At 45.9% G+C, this 17277-nt stretch overlaps 2 protein-coding genes across 6 annotated transcripts in view; one reads left to right on the plus strand and one right to left on the minus strand.

Moving 5' to 3' along the window:
• The window catches only part of LOC140720786 (uncharacterized), a 99824-nt gene that overhangs the window by 39216 nt on the left and 43331 nt on the right, over nucleotides 1-17277 (minus strand). The window contains exon 5 of the mRNA XM_073035631.1: nucleotides 1192-1207. Coding sequence (XP_072891732.1) covers nucleotides 1192-1207 — 16 coding nt within the window. The remainder of the gene's footprint in view (nucleotides 1-1191; nucleotides 1208-17277) is intronic.
• LOC140720783 (uncharacterized) overlaps nucleotides 1-17277 on the plus strand; it is a 421256-nt gene that overhangs the window by 22468 nt on the left and 381511 nt on the right. For 3 of the 5 annotated variants that reach the window (XR_012097258.1, XM_073035626.1, XM_073035627.1), the window contains exon 3: nucleotides 16680-16847. Coding sequence is in view for 1 of the 5 variants with exons in the window: in XM_073035629.1 (XP_072891730.1) it covers nucleotides 2520-3911 (1392 nt within the window). In the remaining 4 variants the exon portion in view is untranslated. Of the gene's footprint in view, nucleotides 1-2108; nucleotides 5013-16679; nucleotides 16848-17277 lie in introns of those variants that run through there. The other 2 variants (XM_073035628.1, XM_073035629.1) reach the window with 2 other exon arrangements.

A 17277-nucleotide genomic window follows, 5' to 3' on the forward strand; every position in this document is an offset into this window, starting at 1 on the left:
TATGAACACAGAGTCTATAGAAGTGAGGCAAAGCCGCATCAACTTCATGGACCCTGTACCGATTACAGAGGTGGAGGTGTTTGCTGTCTTGAGGCAAATCAGTGTGGATCAATCCCCAGGGCCTGACAAGTTGTTCACTGGGACCCTGCGGAAAACAAGTGCAGAAATTATTGGGGCCTAAGCACAGATATTTAAATCATCCTTAGTGACAGTTGAGGTACTGGAGGATTGGAGGACAGACAATGTTGTTCTGCTGTTCAAGAAAGGCTGTAAAAATAAACTAGGAAATTATACGTTGGTGAGCTTGACATCAGAACTGGGAAAGTTATTGGAATGTGTGTGCAGGAACCCGATATATACTGTAAGTATTTGGATAGTTGTAGACTGATAAAGGATAGACAGCATGGCTCTGGCCAATCTTATAGAGTCTCTCAAGGAAGTTATCAGGAAAGTGGATGAAGGCAAGGCAGTGAATGTTGTCTACATGGACTATAGCAAGGCACTTGACAAAGTCTCATATGGGAGGTTGGTCAAGAAGGTTCAGTCACTCAGCATTCAAGATGAGACAGTAAATCAGATGAGACACTGTCTTTGGGAGAAGCCAGAGTGTGGTAGCAGATGGTTGCCTCTCTGACTGGAGGGGGGTGTCTAGTGGTTGCCACAGGGATCAGTGCTGGATCTGTTGTTGTTTGTCATGTATATCAGTAATCTGGATGATAGTGTGGTTAACTGGATCAGCAAATTTGTGGATAACAACAAGACTGGGGGTTTAGTGGACTGCGAGAAGACTATCATGGCTTGCAGTGTGATCGGGACCAGGTGGGAAAATGGTTTTAGAAATGGAAAATGGAATTTAATGCAGACCAGTGTGAGTTGTTGCACTTTGGTATGATCTACCAAGGGAGGCCTTTCACAGTGACTGGTTGGGCATGGAGGAGTTTTGTGGAAGAAAGGGACCTGGGAATACAAGTCCTTAATTCACTGAAAGTGGTATCACAGGTAGATAGGGATGGAAAGAATGATTTCAGCCCTTTGCCCTTCATGAACCAAAGTACTGATAACAATAGATGGATGTTATGTTGACTTCTAGAAGACATTGGTGAGGCCTAATTTGGAGAATTCTATGCAGTTTTGGTCACCTACCTACAGGAAAGATGTAAAAGAAGTTCAGAGATTTCAGAGAAAATTCACAAGGATGTTGCCATGTCTAGAGGGCTTGGGTTATAAGGAAAGATTGAACAAATCAGGACTTTATTCCTTGGAATGCAGAAGATTGAGGCGAGATTTGATTGTGATAGAGAAGCACAGATAGTGTTAATGCAAGCTGGCTTTTTCCATGAAGATTGGGGGGTACGACAACCAGAGGCCATGGGTTAAGGGTGAAAGGTGAAATGTTAAGGGGAACATGAGGGAAACTTCTTCACACAGATGGTTATCCGGCTGTGGAATGAGCAGCCAGCACAAGTGGTGCATACGAGCTCGATTTCAACATTTAAGAGGTTTATGTTGGTACCTGGATGGTAGAGGTGTGGGAGTGGGCTGTTTAAATAGTTCAGCACAAACCAGATGGCCCAAAGGGCCTGTTTCTGTGTTGAAATTTTCTATGATTGTGACAAGAACCTGAAATAATACAAAAATTCACTCTAACCCCTTTTGACAGCTGTGTGAACCAACCAGTCATTTCAGCAGGAATGTTTTATATGGCGTTAAAGCTGTGGCACTTTAAGTTAATAATACATAAAAGAAAATCCCAGCTGCACGTCAAGAAAAACTATTTGTGTGCGACTGTTTCAGTTACTGTGGGGCGAGGAACCCATGCAGCTCAGCAGGAACAGGGAATAATACCAATGGAGAGAGTCAAACTGAGCCAAGGCATAGATTGGAGATGGCAGAAATGCCCCATTCTTATAGAAACAGGAAGAGCATCAGGGAATTGATGGTCATTCCAGATACCAGCACTCTGCCCAGTCAGGAGATGATTTCTCTGTCCAACTTGGGTTGAACCTCACTGTAACAGTGTGATACCAGATCAAACCTTGGTAACTCAAGTAATCTCATCTGAAATGTTGTCCTACACACATTGATGGATTTTGTAAATCTTTTTACAGGTTAAAAATGAGAAGGAATTCGTCTCCAGGACGCTCAAACACGGCACAGCAGTTTTGTTGTCTCTGTCGAGATATTTAAGAAGTGGAGCAAGGGATCCAATTGACCATCCTTCCTGCTCAGACTGTGGGGAGGGATTCACTCAGTCATTTGACCAACTGGCACGCCTGTAATTTACACAGGAGAAAGGCCTTTCACCTGCTCAGACAGTGGGAATGGATTCTCTCGGTTATCACAATTGAAGGTACATCAGCAAGTTCACACTGGGCAAGGCCATTCACATGTTCTGTGTGTGAGAAGGGGTTCAGTCGGTCTTCCCACCTGTGGACACACCAATCAGTTCACACCACACTGGGCAGAGGCTGGTCATCTGTTGAATTTCTGGGAAAGGATTCACACAGTCATCTGACCTAATGGCTCACCAGCGAGTTCACACAAGGGAGCAGCCATTCACCTGCTCAGAATGTGGGAAGGGATTCACTCAGTCATCCAACCTACAGAGTCATCAGCGAGTTCACACTGGGGAGAAGCCGTTCACCTGCTCAGAATGTGGGAAGGGATTCACTCACTCAGGCAACCTACAGAGACATCAGCAAGCTCATACAGGGGAGAGGCCATTCACCTGCTCAGTCTGTGGGAAGAGATTCACTCAGTCATCCAACCTACAGAGACACCAGCAAGTTCACACTGGGGAGAAGCCGTTCACCTGCTCAGTCTGTGGGAAAGGATTCACTCTGTCATCTACCCTAATGGTACATCAGCGAGTTCACACTGGGGAGAAGCCGTTCACCTGCTCAGTCTGTGGGCAGAGATTCACTAATTTATTCAGCCTACAGAGACATCAGCGAGTTCACACTGGGGAGAAGCCATTCACCTGCTCAGTCTGTGGGAAAGGATTCACTCGGTCATGTACCCTACTGGTACATCAGCGAGTTCACACTGGGGAGAAGCCGTTCACCTGCTCAGTCTGTGGGAAGGGATTCACACAGTCATCTACCCTACTGGTACATCAGCAAGTTCATACTGGGGAGAGGCCATTCACCTGCTCAGTCTGTGGGAAGGGATTCACTCTGTCATCTACCCTACTGGTACATCAGCGAGTTCACACTGGGGAGAAGCCGTTCACCTGCTCAGTCTGTGGGAAGGGATTCACTCAGTCATCTACCCTACTGGTACATCAGCAAGTTCACACTGGGGAGAAGCCGTTCACCTGCTCAGTCTGTGGGAAGGGATTCACTCTGTCATCTACCCTACTGGCACATCAGCGAGTTCACACTGGGGAGAGGCCGTTCACCTGCTCAGTCTGTGGGAAGGGATTCACTCTGTCATCTACCCTACTGGTACATCAGCAAGTTCACACTATGGAGAAGCCGTTCACCTGCTCAGTCTGTGGGAAGAGCTTCACTCATTTATCCACCCTATGGAATCATCAGCAAGTTCACACTGGGGAGAGGCCATTCACCTGCTCAGTCTGTGGGAAGGGATTCAGTCAGTCATCTACCCTACTGGTACATCAGCAAGTTCACACTGGGGAGAAGCCGTTCACCTGCTCTGTCTGTGGGAAGAGCTTCACTCATTTATCCACCCTACAGAGACACCAGCGAGTTCACACTGGGGAGAAGCCGTTCACCTGCTCAGTCTGTGGGAAGGGATTCACTCAGTCATGTACCCTTCTGGTACATCAGCGAGTTCACACTGGGGAGAGGCCGTTCACCTGCTCAGTCTGTGGGAAAGGATTCACTCAGTCATTCACCCTACAGGGTCATCAACGAGTTCACACTAGAGAGAGGCCGTTCACCTGCTGAGAATGTGGGAAAGGATTCACTCAGTCATCCCACCTGCTGGCACACCTGTCAGCTCACAATGGGGAGTGGCCATTGTTTTGAATCCCTGGGTTTTGTTTGCTGTGGACTGTCATTTTAAGAGAGAGAGCGAGAGAGAGAGATTAAGAAGGCAAATCAGTCTGACTTGCAGCTTGTTTACATCGCGTGCAGTTTGTTTAGTTTTAACCGAGGACACAGACACTCAGAGTCAGACAGAGACGAAGGAGGAAAAATGGAAGAATCGAAACCAGGGAACTAGTGGCCAAGGGTCACTGTTTGGAACTTTCCTTTGCCCACAAGGGTGGGCTAATTATCGATTCACCGTACATCGAATGTGTGGTTGTCACCTCATTGGATCCATAGGAGTGGATCTGATTTGGCGCATCCTGTGGAGACCACTTATGTGTTAACCCTTGCCTGGCTGTGGTGTGGTAATTCATTAAGACGATACCAATTATGACAAGTCACTTCGGGTGATTATTAGTATGTGGATTTGGAAGGATGACAGATAAAATCTACAGCGACTGTTGGGCTCGTTTTACCACCATGGAACCTGTGGAATACGACATAATTGCCTTCTCTCAACATTTACCCTGGATTACAATTATCTCTCTCTCATCACCTATTCTGTGGTTGAACTGAACTTTCATACTTTACCATCTCAAGACTCCAAGCCTTTTTTCCCCTGAGCTCAATAGTTTGGGAGTTATATTTATACACATAACACTGACGAGGAAATCTACAGATGCTGGAAATTCAAACAACACACACAAAATGCTTGTGGAACACAGCAGGCCAGGCAACATCTATAAGGAGAACTGCCGACGTTTCAGGCTGAGACCCTTCATCAGGACTAACTGAACGGAAAGATACTAAGAGATTTGAAAGTAGTGGGGGGAGGGTGAAATGCGAAATGATAGGAGAAGACCGGAGGTGGTGGGATGAAGCTAAGAGCTGGAAAGGTGATTGGCAAAAGTGATACAGCGCTGGAGAAGGGAAAGGATCATTGGACAGGAGGCCTCGGGAGAAAGAAAGGTGGGGGGGAAGCACCAGAGGGACATGGAAAACATGCAAAAAATTAAATATGTCAGTGATGGGGTAAGAAGGGGAAGACGGGCATTAACGGAAGTTAGAGAAGTCAATTTTCATCCCATCAGGTTGGAGGCTACCCAGCCGGTATATAAGGTGTTGTTCCTCCAACCTGAGTTTGGATTAATTTTGACAGTAGAGGAGGCCGTGGATAGACATATCAGAATGGGAATGGGACATGGAATTAAAATGTGTGGCCACTGGGGGTAGTCTGTTGCTGCTGGTTCATTTCTAAAGCGTTACGGTTTGTAACAAAATGGGGCCTGCATCTGGGATATGAACAAATTTAAGGATTGATTTATTATCGATTTCATTGGGGAAATCCCTTTTGATTTATCTGTGTGTGGAAAACCAGCAGCAATGGATGTTGATAGATATCTGGAAGTGTGAACCTCTCAGGCATTAGAGGACACCAGAAGGATTGAGTTATTGAGTATTGCTAAAACGTTAATACTTGCTAAGGTGAAATTGACAATGCGGAGGGTACAGATGCAGAGGATAATAGCTGAACATTATGTATCCGACGGTGTGTTTAAAGTGGAGGAGTTCGAGGTGTTTCCTGAAAGTAAACCTCGTGAGCTTGAGCTCCAGTACAAGTTAGAAAACTTAAAGATGGAGGCTCCGGAAAGGCAGAGGCAGTTTCAGGCTGGAGAGGCAGAAAAGCAGAAAGAAAATTCTCTTACAAAGTGTAATTAAGGGGAAGGCTCAGCAAGCCTATTCTGCTTTGACAGTTCCTGAAGCAGCTTATTATTTATTTATTTATGCTGCCCCAATCATCACCACTGGACTATAAACGTGCAGGAGCAGTGTGTGGTTCAGTGCTTTGCTCAAGGACACACACGCTGCCTCGGCTGAGGCTCGAACTTATGACTTTCAGATCGCTAGTTCAACACCTTAACCACATGGTCACGCACCACACATTATGACATAGTGAAACAGACTGTGCTCAAAGCTTATGAGTTGGTCCCAGAAGCATACAGGTAAAAGTTTAGACATTTGAAGAAATCTGTGAACCAGACATACGGAATTTGCTTATGAGAAATTTGTGTGTTTTGACGGTTGGTGCACATCTGAACATGTAAATGCTGATTTTAACCGCTTGAAAGAGTTGGTTTTAATTGAAGAATTCAAAAAGTGCGTCCCTGATGACATAAAGACGTATCTAGATGGAAATGATGCTGCCACTATGCAGGAATCTGCTAGATTAGCAGATCAGTTTGCTTTAACTCATGAAGTTATGTTTACCCTGAATAAGAGTTTCCAAAAGCACTTGTCAAGTTGTGGGTAAACCGAATGAGCTCACCCCAGTGGACTATACCTGCATTCGGTGAACCCTTTTCCAAAGTTATAGTGGATTGTGTTGGCCCATTGCCAAAGCCTAAAGCTGGCCATCAGTATCTGCTAACTATTATGTGTACTGCATCCAGATTCCCAGAGGCAATACCTCTCAGAAATATTAAAGCTAAAACTGTGGCGAAGGCTCTTACCAAGATTTTCACATTATTCGATTTGCCTAAAGAAATCCAGTCTGATCAAGGATGTAATTTTACATCTGGATTATTCCAGCAGGTAGTTTCTGAACTGGGAGCAAAACAAATTGCATCATCTGCGTACCATACAGAACCACAAGGGGCTTTAGAAAGATTTCATTCTACCCTCAAAACAATGATTAAGACATATTGTGTTGAAAATGGAAAAGACTGGGATGGATACATTTGCTTTTGTCCACAGAAAGAGAGTCAGTACAGGAATCACTGGGCTTTACTCCATTTGAACTTGTATTTGGTGGCAGAGTGACCTTTGACCTTGTTAAAAGGAATGGTGGATTGATGTTAACTCGTTAGACTATGATTTGAAGTTCAATAATAAACTACACCAAGCCTGTAGTCTAGCGAGACAAAACTTAAAGATTTCTCAGGACAAAATGAAGTGTTGGTTTGATAAGCGGGCTTGCGAATGAAAATACCAGGTGGGAGATAAGCTGCTTGCCTTATGTTGACAAATCCACTTCAGGCGAAATTCAATAGACCGTATGAAATAGTCTCCCAAAATAATGATGTGAATTATGTTAGTAAAACACCCAGCTGACTTGAACTAACACAGGTGGTACACATAAATATGATAAAGCCTTTTTTGACAGGCAGGTACCATCTGTGTGTGTTGTTGTCAAAACAAATGAAACTGGCAACCCTGAGAATGAAACTATTGACTCATCTGAGACTTTTCACAAGCCAAACATGGTCCCAGTTAGGCCAATGAACTCGGTTGTTCCAGAAAACACTGCTAACAAGTTGTCTCATCTGCAGCCAAAGCAACAACAACAGCTGAAGGAATTAATTCTGAAGTTTAAAGATTTATTTCCCGATGTCCCCAAGCAAACCACGGTTGCAGTACATGATGTAGACGTTGGTCAAGCCAAACTGATTAAACAACACCCATATTGCATGAACGTAGAAAAGTGTAAATTGGCTGACCAGGGAATTGAGTATATGCTGGAGAATGGTATTATTAGGCCGTCAAAATGAGATTGGAGTCACCCTGCATTATTGTGCCCAAACCTGATGGTCATGTTAGATTTTGCACTGATCATAGAAAGGTAAATGCAGTAATAAAAACAGATGCCTATCCTATCCCTAGAGTGGATCATTGCATCGATAAGGCTGGAAAAGCTAATTTCTTACAAAGATTAATCTGTTGAAAGGGTATTGGTGTGTTCCATTGACGGACAGAGGTAGAGAAATTTCTGCATTTGTGACACCATCTGGGTTGTATGAATACAAGGTTTTTCCTTTTGCTCCAGGAATCAGGTTTAATAGCACCGGCATATGACATGAAATTTGTTGTCCTTGCAGTAGCAGTAGAACCTATTTCATAACAATAGTTTTTAACAATTGTGATTTAAAATAAGAATATACATATATATAGTACAAAAATAGAAAAAAATTGTAATAACCTATTTTAATTTTGTGGAGCAATTTGACTGACTGGGTTGTTGCTTTGGAAATTCTGAGGTGAAGCTGAATTGAACTTTACACATTTATGAGAAGCTCAGAGAAATAGAAAAGGCTAAATTCTCACATAAATGGGTCAGACACCCAGAAACATCGGCTGCACTTCAGCGCCTCAAAACAGTGGAATGAAACAACAGAAACTATTGCAGAGAAAAAAACATTGTCCACCCACAATGAGAGGACGTGGCAGATCCGGATCTCACTGCCTTGTCTGAACGGGGAAAGATGAAGCTACACGTACACGTAGAGCAGTGACCCGCAGATGCTGCAGATCTGCAGAAAAACACGAACGGGAAACGGGATCAGGTGACGGGTGGAGGGTCTCCCTCCTGAACCGGTGACTCTGCTCCTCGCCCCTCACACACTGCCCGACCCATCCGCCGCATTCCCCACATTATTCCATATTTACACCAGATACATGATTATTTTTCCACACCATATCTTCCCTGATCCCTTTCCCTCCACCCCCAGGTCACAGAGTCACGGGCTCGATTCCCATCCCGGTCCAAAACATAATTCAGACCCAAACAGGAAATGTTCACGTTTCATTTAAATCAGCTCTGTGTTTATAAACACTAATTTCTATTCACATTCCTCCAGAGCCTTGCTGGACAGGAACACTGAAACATCAGGCGAGAAGCCACAGGAGGAGGCCATTCAGCCCCTCTAACCATCAGCAAGGTGGCGGATGCTCTCCCATCTCAGCCACATGTTTCTGTCCGATCCTCATTTCCTCGATCCCTTCGGTCTCCACACATCTGCCGCCCTCTGTTTTACCTGAGAACGATCACTGAGTCTTCACCGCCCTCTGTGGTGGGGATTTAAAGACATTCATCACCCTCGGAGTGAAGACATTTCCCCTCATCACAGTCCCGGACAGTCCATCCCTGTTTCAGAGACTGGGATCCCTGGTTCAACCGGTAATGATGTTCTGCATTTCAATGTGTTCACCTCTCAGTCCTCGATCCTCTAAATGAAAGGGTTGTCACATTTGATCTTTCTTCATATGATGACCCCACTGCTCCAGGGATCAGTCTGGTGAATCTTCATTGCACTCTCTATAACAAATACTCTCTAACCTTTTTGTTCATCCTCTATGGAATTAATTTCCATCTTCTGCAGCCCCGTGTTGCCCCAACCACTCACCTCCCACCCCTGTCACTATTTTCACCTTCCACCTCTCGCTCCCCAGCTCTTGCCCCATCCCCACCCCTCACCTCTTTTCTCTGACTATTTCCCGTCCACTCTCAGTCCAGAGGGAGGGTCTCGGCCCGAAATGTTGACGGTCCATTTCCCTCCACAGATGCTGCCCGACCCACTGAGTTCCTCCGGCAGTTTGTTCTTGGGTCTGTATAACCCGTGTTAGTATGGGGATCGGGATTTTACAACATATTCCAGGTACAATCTCAACAAAGCACAAATAATTGTCACCCTGCCCGACCCTCCGGCAGTTTGTCCTTTGGTCTGTATAACCCGTGTTAGTATGGGGAGCGGGATTTTACACCATATTCCAGGTACAATCTCAACAAAGCACAAATAATTGTCACCCTGCCCGACCCTCCGACAGTTTGTTCTTTGGTCTCTATAACCCGTGTTAGTATGGGGATCGGGATTTTACACCATATTCCAGGTACAATCTCAACAAAACACAAATAATTGTCACTTTGCCCGGATCACTGGCCCCGCTTGCAGGTCAGCAGTCTGCCGGTGTTTGCCCCCAATGTGGTGAATCCCTCTGCTCGACACCACCGTGGGTTCAGACATTTCCACAGATGAGCCCCTCCTGTCCCACCGGGACAAACATCCTGTCCGCCCCCTCTCTCACCATCTTCACCCTCTCAATAAAATCCCCCCTCCCCGGGGAGCCGGCATCAAACCGACGGGCCGAGCGGTCTCCTCCTACCTCTCAGCGATACATCAGACTCCAACCCTAACCCTAACCCTCCCTGGTTCAGCCGGTGTTTGCCCCCCAATGTGGTGAATCCCTCTGCTGGACACCACCGTGGGTTCAGACATTTCCACAGATGAGCCCCTCCTGTCCCCACCGGGACAAACATCCTGTCCGCCCCCTTTCTCACCATCTTTACCCTTTCAATAAAATCCCCCCTCTCCCTCCCTCCCCGGGGAACCGGCATCAAACCGACGGGCCGAGCGGTCTCCTCCTACCTCTCAGCGATACATCAGACTCCGGCCGCAGGAGACGCTTCACAAACGCCCCAACTTCCCTCGGAGGGAAATGGAAATAAATCAGAAAGCGGACATTTACTTTGAGGTTTTCTCCGCTCTGATGAGGCAGTCGGCGCTCGAGCGGGAGACGAACTCAGCGGGGTAACGCCCACTCGGCCTGTCCGCCTCCGCGAATGGGTGTAACCTGTGATTGACATCGCTTCGCACCAATGGGAATAACGCAGCGCCTGAATCCTCTGTTGACAGCGGTGGGGGAGGGGCTGGTCACGTGATTATTAGCCCAGCCGTTAAACCGATAAAGCTCGAGCACAGCAGCGCGTGGGTGACGTAAGACACCTCGCACGTGAGGGCAGATCCCGGTGTCGGGAGCCCGTTTGTGACGTCAGGCGCGTGGGGGAGGGGGAGCTGTATGACGTCACCTGTGGGAGTGCGCTGGTATTTAAAAGCACCTTAATGGACTTTTCAGTGGGACAACAACATTAATCACGGGTTTCATCACTGAATCCAGTGTTGTGGGATGTAAAGTCCCCTGTTATGTGTCCGGCTGTGCCGTGTTGTTGGTGGAGTGGGCAGCGTGGTGTTTGTCTCGATTCGGGTCACAACACCAGAATTGCCAGCGGGGTCCACACACAGTGTATTAGTCAACAGAAAACCTCTCGTCCCTGCAGTCTTTGTCTCCTGGTAAACTCAACACCCTGACAGTGTAGACCATAGACACCCCTTCCTCTCAGAGTCAGGGAATCATTCAGACAGCTGATCGCTGAGAGGAATTATATTTATTGGTCATTAAAGTTCACCCAGATTCGTTTGGACGGATTTGATGTGGAGTTCGGGGTGTTACAGTGAAAGGGCCGGACGGCCGAACTTTCTCCGTTGTCCAAACATCCTTCCAGGTGAGGCGACACTTCACCTGTGAATCTTCCGGGGTCGCCCGTTGTGTCCGCTGCTCCCGATGCGGCCACCTCTACACTGGTGACACCAGCTCCTCCGCAGTTGTGCGGGGTAGGGGTGTTTTTATCGGGTGTCGATATTATTGTTCCCTTTTGTGCGGGAGGTGTGGTTTTTGGGGTTTGAAGATTGGGATCCCGTACTTCTTGATCCGGGGGGTGGGGTAGGTTTGATTTTTCTCTGTGAACGACTTTCATTCTCTTTCCTTGTTTCGTGGTTCTCTGGAGAAGAAAAAAACCACAGTTGTTTATGGATATCTGCTTTAATAATAAACTAACCTTTGAACTATCCGCTCCGAGCGGGACTTCCCGGTGTCCAAACATTTTCATTCCGGTTTCCATTCCCGTTGCTACCCGGCCTGCTGTGTTCGGCCAGCATTTTGTTTGTGTTGCTTTGGATTTCCAGCATCTGCAGACTTTGTCGTGTTTGTGATTTTCCTCTCCGTTGTCCCTCCGGCCTCCGGGCACTGGTGGCGCTGTGTGGATCGCCGGCCGTCGGCAACGATTAGCAGACCTCCGGCCACCGGTGGTGCTGCGGAGAAACGCCTGTGAACGCATGCGCGGTGCGGACTGCCGCTTTTTGGCGGTTCTCCAATCCGAGCAGGGGTGAGTTGGGAATGATCCCGGTGTTGTGTAAATGTGGGCCGGTTGCATTGGGAAAGAGCCGGGTCCGAGCTCTACCGGACGGCTGGAGCAGGGGTGCAGTGGCAATTTTTTAGCTGCCGGAGCTGTACGGGGGGAGGAGGTTGGTTGATTGATAAGTTCGCGGCCTGAAGTTATACAGCTCTCGGTACCTGCACGTGTAGTTCAACTCTTTGAGTGATTATGCAGAAAGTTTGAAACTAATAACTTTTGTGGTATTTCTGTTTCAGATAATTGAAGATTGCTAGGTTTTGTAAAATTGAATCCTTCCACCTTAGGCCAGGAACTTATCAATCACCCCTAGTTTGTGACACCCAATTTGTGTACCTGCTCCTTTCATGTACTGAACAACTTCCTTGCCCCATTCGTGTAATGAGCAGGTACACAAATTGGGTGTGACATATATAGGGCTTCTTGTAACGTCAAGCAGTAAACCAAGATGAAAGAAATATATGAATTCTAGAGCTCCACAGAAATATAGTGATAGCTAAGATATTAACAAGATTATAGCCTATCACTACATTTCAGTGTATAACTGGTACAATTAAACATATAATACTTAATTTAATAATATGACAAAGTATTGCATGGTTGCACTTAGCTGATTATCAGAGAATATAATTATCAAGCAAGTAAAATAACTTTGTTTGCTTAGAAGTCAAAGGGTTGTATGTGAGAAAAAATTACTTTAGGATTAGCGAATAATCCATGGACCACTACAGATGTAGCCTCACTAATACGACTGAGTTAGAGCAGACGGCAGGGCCCGCAGCGCTTAGCAGTGTTCCTCAGAGGTATAAAAATAACAGAAATAAAGCAATTCATTTTTTTTATACTTATAGCCCCTAAATATATGAATAGAAAATATTGAATTTTGAAAGTGATAAATGTTAACGAGAGGAGAGCAACCATTTGGGAGGTTTGGAAATGTGTTTTGTCTCATTCATTGCCTCACTAAATTATTCTTCTTCCCATCAACACAAAGAGAAAAAGAGCCTCTTTCCCATCAGCTACAGTTGGTGGAGCGAGGCCAAGGGGTTGATCCGCTATTAATGATAGTTGAAATGACGTAAAACCAGCTTAAAGCCGAGAAATGTCTTTTTTTTCCATTTGACTTGTAAAGCAAAACTAAATTTATCCAGGTGTAGAAGAGGATTTTGGATGATTAGCTTGTGTATTTCATCAAAATCAGGATGAAGATGAGCGAGCAGTGAATTTTTCTTTCATTATTTTTGACTTTTAAACTTGGGTTTCTGTGTTCATTCCTTGCTTAATATAGCTCTTTCCTGGAATCCAATGGTACCCATTGGAAAGAGCGGAGAAATGCTCGTACTTCTGTGCAGGTATTTCCCAGCTTCCAAGGACAACGGGTCGAGCGAGAAGGAATATCACAAATACCTAAATTAAAAACAGTCACAGCTCCAGGATTTCACCAAAAACGATCAAATATCCTAATGTTATTATGGTATTTTCCCCACCAGCCAACACCCCCTCTTCCCAACCCCCGCTTCCGTAAAATTCCCTCTATTTAATATGCGGCCGCTGTTAAATTCCCCGCTTGTTTATTTTGACTTTTTTACAGAGGTGTCGGAGCGGCTCTCCGGTGAGCTCTGGTAGCACTGCACCCCTGAATGTATGAGACAGTACAGTGTTAAATGCAAAACCCTGAGCAGTGTTGATGATCAGAGGGATCTTAGACTCCAAGTTCATCAGTTCCTGAAAGAGACTGCACAGATTGATCGGGTGGTTAAGAAGGCAAATGGCACGGTTGTCTTTATTAGTTGAAGCACTGAGTTCAAAACTCATGAAGTTGTGTTGCAGCTTTGAAAAACTTGTTAGCCCACATCTGGAGTGTTTCATACAGTTCTGGTCACCCCCATTCTCGGAAGGATGTCGGGGCTTTGGAGAGGGCGCAGAAGAGGTTTACCAGGACACTGCCTGTATTAGAGGGCATGAGCTATAACAAGAGGCTGGACAAACTTGTGTTGTTTTCTCCAGAGCGGCGCAGGCTGGGGTGAGACTGGATGGATGTTTGTAAGATTATGAGAGGAATAGATAGAGTGGACAGACGATGTATTTTTCCTGGGGGTTGAAATGTCTGATACATTTAAGGTGAGAGGAGATGTGAGGGGCAAGTTTGTTTATTTCCACAGAGTGCTGGGAAGCTGGAGAATATGCCTGGGGTGTTAGACCCCACCAGTCACGTGATCTCATTTGCCCCTCCCATTTTCTGCAGATATAACGATCTCTTTGTGCATGTTCACAATCTCCAGATGGGTGGTCACACATCCTCCATGTTGTGTTGGGAAATCTGATGTTGGCCACTGAGTCCCATTAACTTCCCCCAACTCACCTCGTTTCCTGAGGCTCCTCACATTTGTCCTGGAGCTTTATGGCTGTTGTGTCTTCTCCCAGACTGGGGTGGGTGAGAAAGGAGAACGTCCCAGGTTGTGGGGATCTTTGATTTCACTGCCTGCTTTACCGAGGGACTGGGAAGTCTAGGGGGGAGAGTGGTTTCTGTGATGTGCTGATCTGGATCTAAAGGTCTTACCAGTTCCTCGCAGTCACGGGCAGAGTAGTTACCATGCAAAGCGTAAAGTGTCCGGATGGGAAGCTTTCTATGGTGTGTTGATAAAAATTTGGTGAGGGTCAAAGTATATCTGGCAATGTTCTTGTTATTTTTGCTAATTCTGTCATTTTAGATTTTTTTGTACAGTCGTATGTACTATTCATTCAGTACCTATGTGTTGCTGGAGGACCATCAGTGATTGTCCTTGATCCCTTCTCCCACCTGGGTCCATCTGCTCATCTTGTTCAACCTCTGTCCAGTCTCCTCACACCCCCCAACCCCGCTTCAGTGATATACATCAACCATCTGGGTCATCCTCAGTCCGCCTTGTATCCCACCTCCTCAATGTTATATATCAGCAAACTTTCTTCCAACCCTTGTCTTCATTGTGAAGTGTTCTTTTGTACCTTTGGCCTCAGTGAGTCATTTCCAGAATCGGTTTTTGTTAGCTGGAATGCCGGAGGGTCATCAGGTCCCAGTTCTGTTGTGCATTGGTGTGGAGGTGCTAGTTTATGAACAGTGACGGGCTGACACACTGCAGCATTTTACTGGCAGCAAAGAGTACTGGGAGAGTTGGTGCTTGGGCTCTAATCCTGTGATCGGCATTCCAGGCAAATGGAACTGCTGGTGTTCTGGCTTTGACTTTGATTTGAGCTTCTACAGATGGGGCTGGATGCTCGTCCTGCAATGAAGCAGAAATTTTGAGCAGCTGGACATTGGTTGTGGTGAAATCCTAGATTGCACTACCCAGTGTGAGATGTGGGGCCGATGTGTGAAACGTTCAGGGTCGGTGAGTGGCAGATTCAGCTGTGTGAGTCTGTGAGGTTGGGTCCTGGGAGATCACGGTTTTTGATCCAGGTAAAATGGACCACGGATTGAGCTGTTTGGGCTTGTGAGGTGTTGATCGAGTATTTCTGGTCTGGGATCAGATGTTTGTTTCTGGAGTTCCTTTGGAAGCAATGACTGCCAATCTGAGGAGAGGATGAGTTCCCATTCCATCCTCACAGGAAGAGGCTGTGAGTAAATGGGCTGTTCTGTGTTTACAACAGTAGAAATAGACCCTGAGTCTGGTGTTCAAACTGTGTTTGGAAATCTCCCCCCCCTCACTGTCACACAGTGGAAATCAGGCAGCTGTGCTGGAGATCTACACTAAAAACTGAAAATGTTTGAACTCAATCTGATGAAGTGTTATTCATTGAATTGTATTGTAAGCTGTTCCTTACCTGCTGAGTGTTTCTGGTAATTCCAGTTTCTTTTTATTTCTTGGTTTATATTTCATGACATGGACCTGTCTTAACCTGGAAATGAAAATGGCTGTGATAGTTTGTAGGCCTCCATTGGAGTCTCTGCAAGTCACCCCTCTCCACGCCACCGATGTTGTCCAAGGGAAGGGCATTAGGACCCATACAGCTTGGCACCGGTGTCATCGCTCAAGGACACACACGTAGCCTCAGCCAAGGCTCGAACTAGCAACCTTCAGATCACTAGACCAACGCCTTAACCACTTGGCCACGCGCCAACACATGTGATAGTAGAACAGTAAAGAAAGCACAACGTTTCCCTTTAAATTATCCTGATACCAATCTGTCTGTTATTCTTGGAAATGTGCTCAGTACAGTTGTTGCTAACAAGGTTTACATAAGTAATCTCAGGAATGATCGATGGAGCATTTGATGGTTCTGGACCTGTGCTCAATGGAGTTCAGAGGGACGGTGGGGGTGGTGGAGGGATGTATGGTTAAGTAAACCTACCGAATGCTGAAAAGCCTGGATACAGTGGACATGGAGAGGATGTTTCCATTAGACAGGGAGTCTGTGATCTGACAGCACGGTCTCAGAATAAAGATGCTTCCCCTAAAAAGTAAGATGAGAAAATTTTTTTGGCGAAAAGATGTCTGATCTGTGGAATTTGTTGCCACAGAGGTTGGTTGAGGCTGCGATTTGGGTATATTTATGACAGAGATTAATATATTCATGATTGCTAAGTAGCTGCAGGGTTACAGGAGGAAGGCAGGAATGTGGTGTTGGAATAAAAATCAGCCGTGATTGAATGGTGGGCAGACCAGATGGATCGAATCACCTAATTCTGTTCCTGTGTCTTATGTCTTACCATGACTGAATGATGACTCCTTCTAATCCCATATTATCCTGTGACGTGTGAGGGACAATAAAAGATTGTTCACTGAGATCATTAAATCTGCCTTCAGTGTTTAAATTTCAGTGAGTTTTGTTCTTAGTAACATTAAGCAGAAATGTTTAGTTCTCCTTTTCATTATTAATGTGCTTCATTGTCTCTCTGGTTAAAGTTAGACCTGTGGTGAGAGATTTATTTGAAGAAAAACCCCAACTGGAGGCAAACCACGACTGAAGACGAGGGAACAGCAACAAGTGAACCAGCCCGAGGATTGAGAGCATCAACTGGAGAGAACCCATCTGACTCGGAGATTCCATTGATTCAGTCAGGAGAAAGTTTGGTGAGTCTCGTTTACTCAAACACTGGTCCTTTAGACATTACGTACCTGTGTAAGGGAAGGTAGGAAATGGTTGGAGTGAGACTGAATGTGCCCAGAAGTACCAGTTATGCCTCTGTCAGACCCAGTTGCAATCACTCCAGGTCTGGTAATGTGCTTCCAGCAGCCCAGCCCTTTAAAACCACTCCCATTCCCTCACAGTGGTTACTCAGTTCAAGATCTTGCATCCTCTGATGTAGCTGTTGGTCAGTTCTGAGTGGGGAGAGGGAAAGAGAGGGGAGTGTTTATGCTGACTGCCTTTCAAAAAGATTAATTGTTTGAACTTGCTGCAAACTCTCTACCCATACCCTGTACTTTCTCAACCAGATTATTGACATAGATGACAAGTAGCAATGGGCGTAACCTCAGGAAACGTCACTAAGCACGGGACTTG

This window comes from Hemitrygon akajei, unplaced genomic scaffold, assembly GCF_048418815.1.
Source record: "Hemitrygon akajei unplaced genomic scaffold, sHemAka1.3 Scf000047, whole genome shotgun sequence".
Classification (NCBI taxonomy): Eukaryota; Metazoa; Chordata; class Chondrichthyes; order Myliobatiformes; family Dasyatidae; genus Hemitrygon; species Hemitrygon akajei.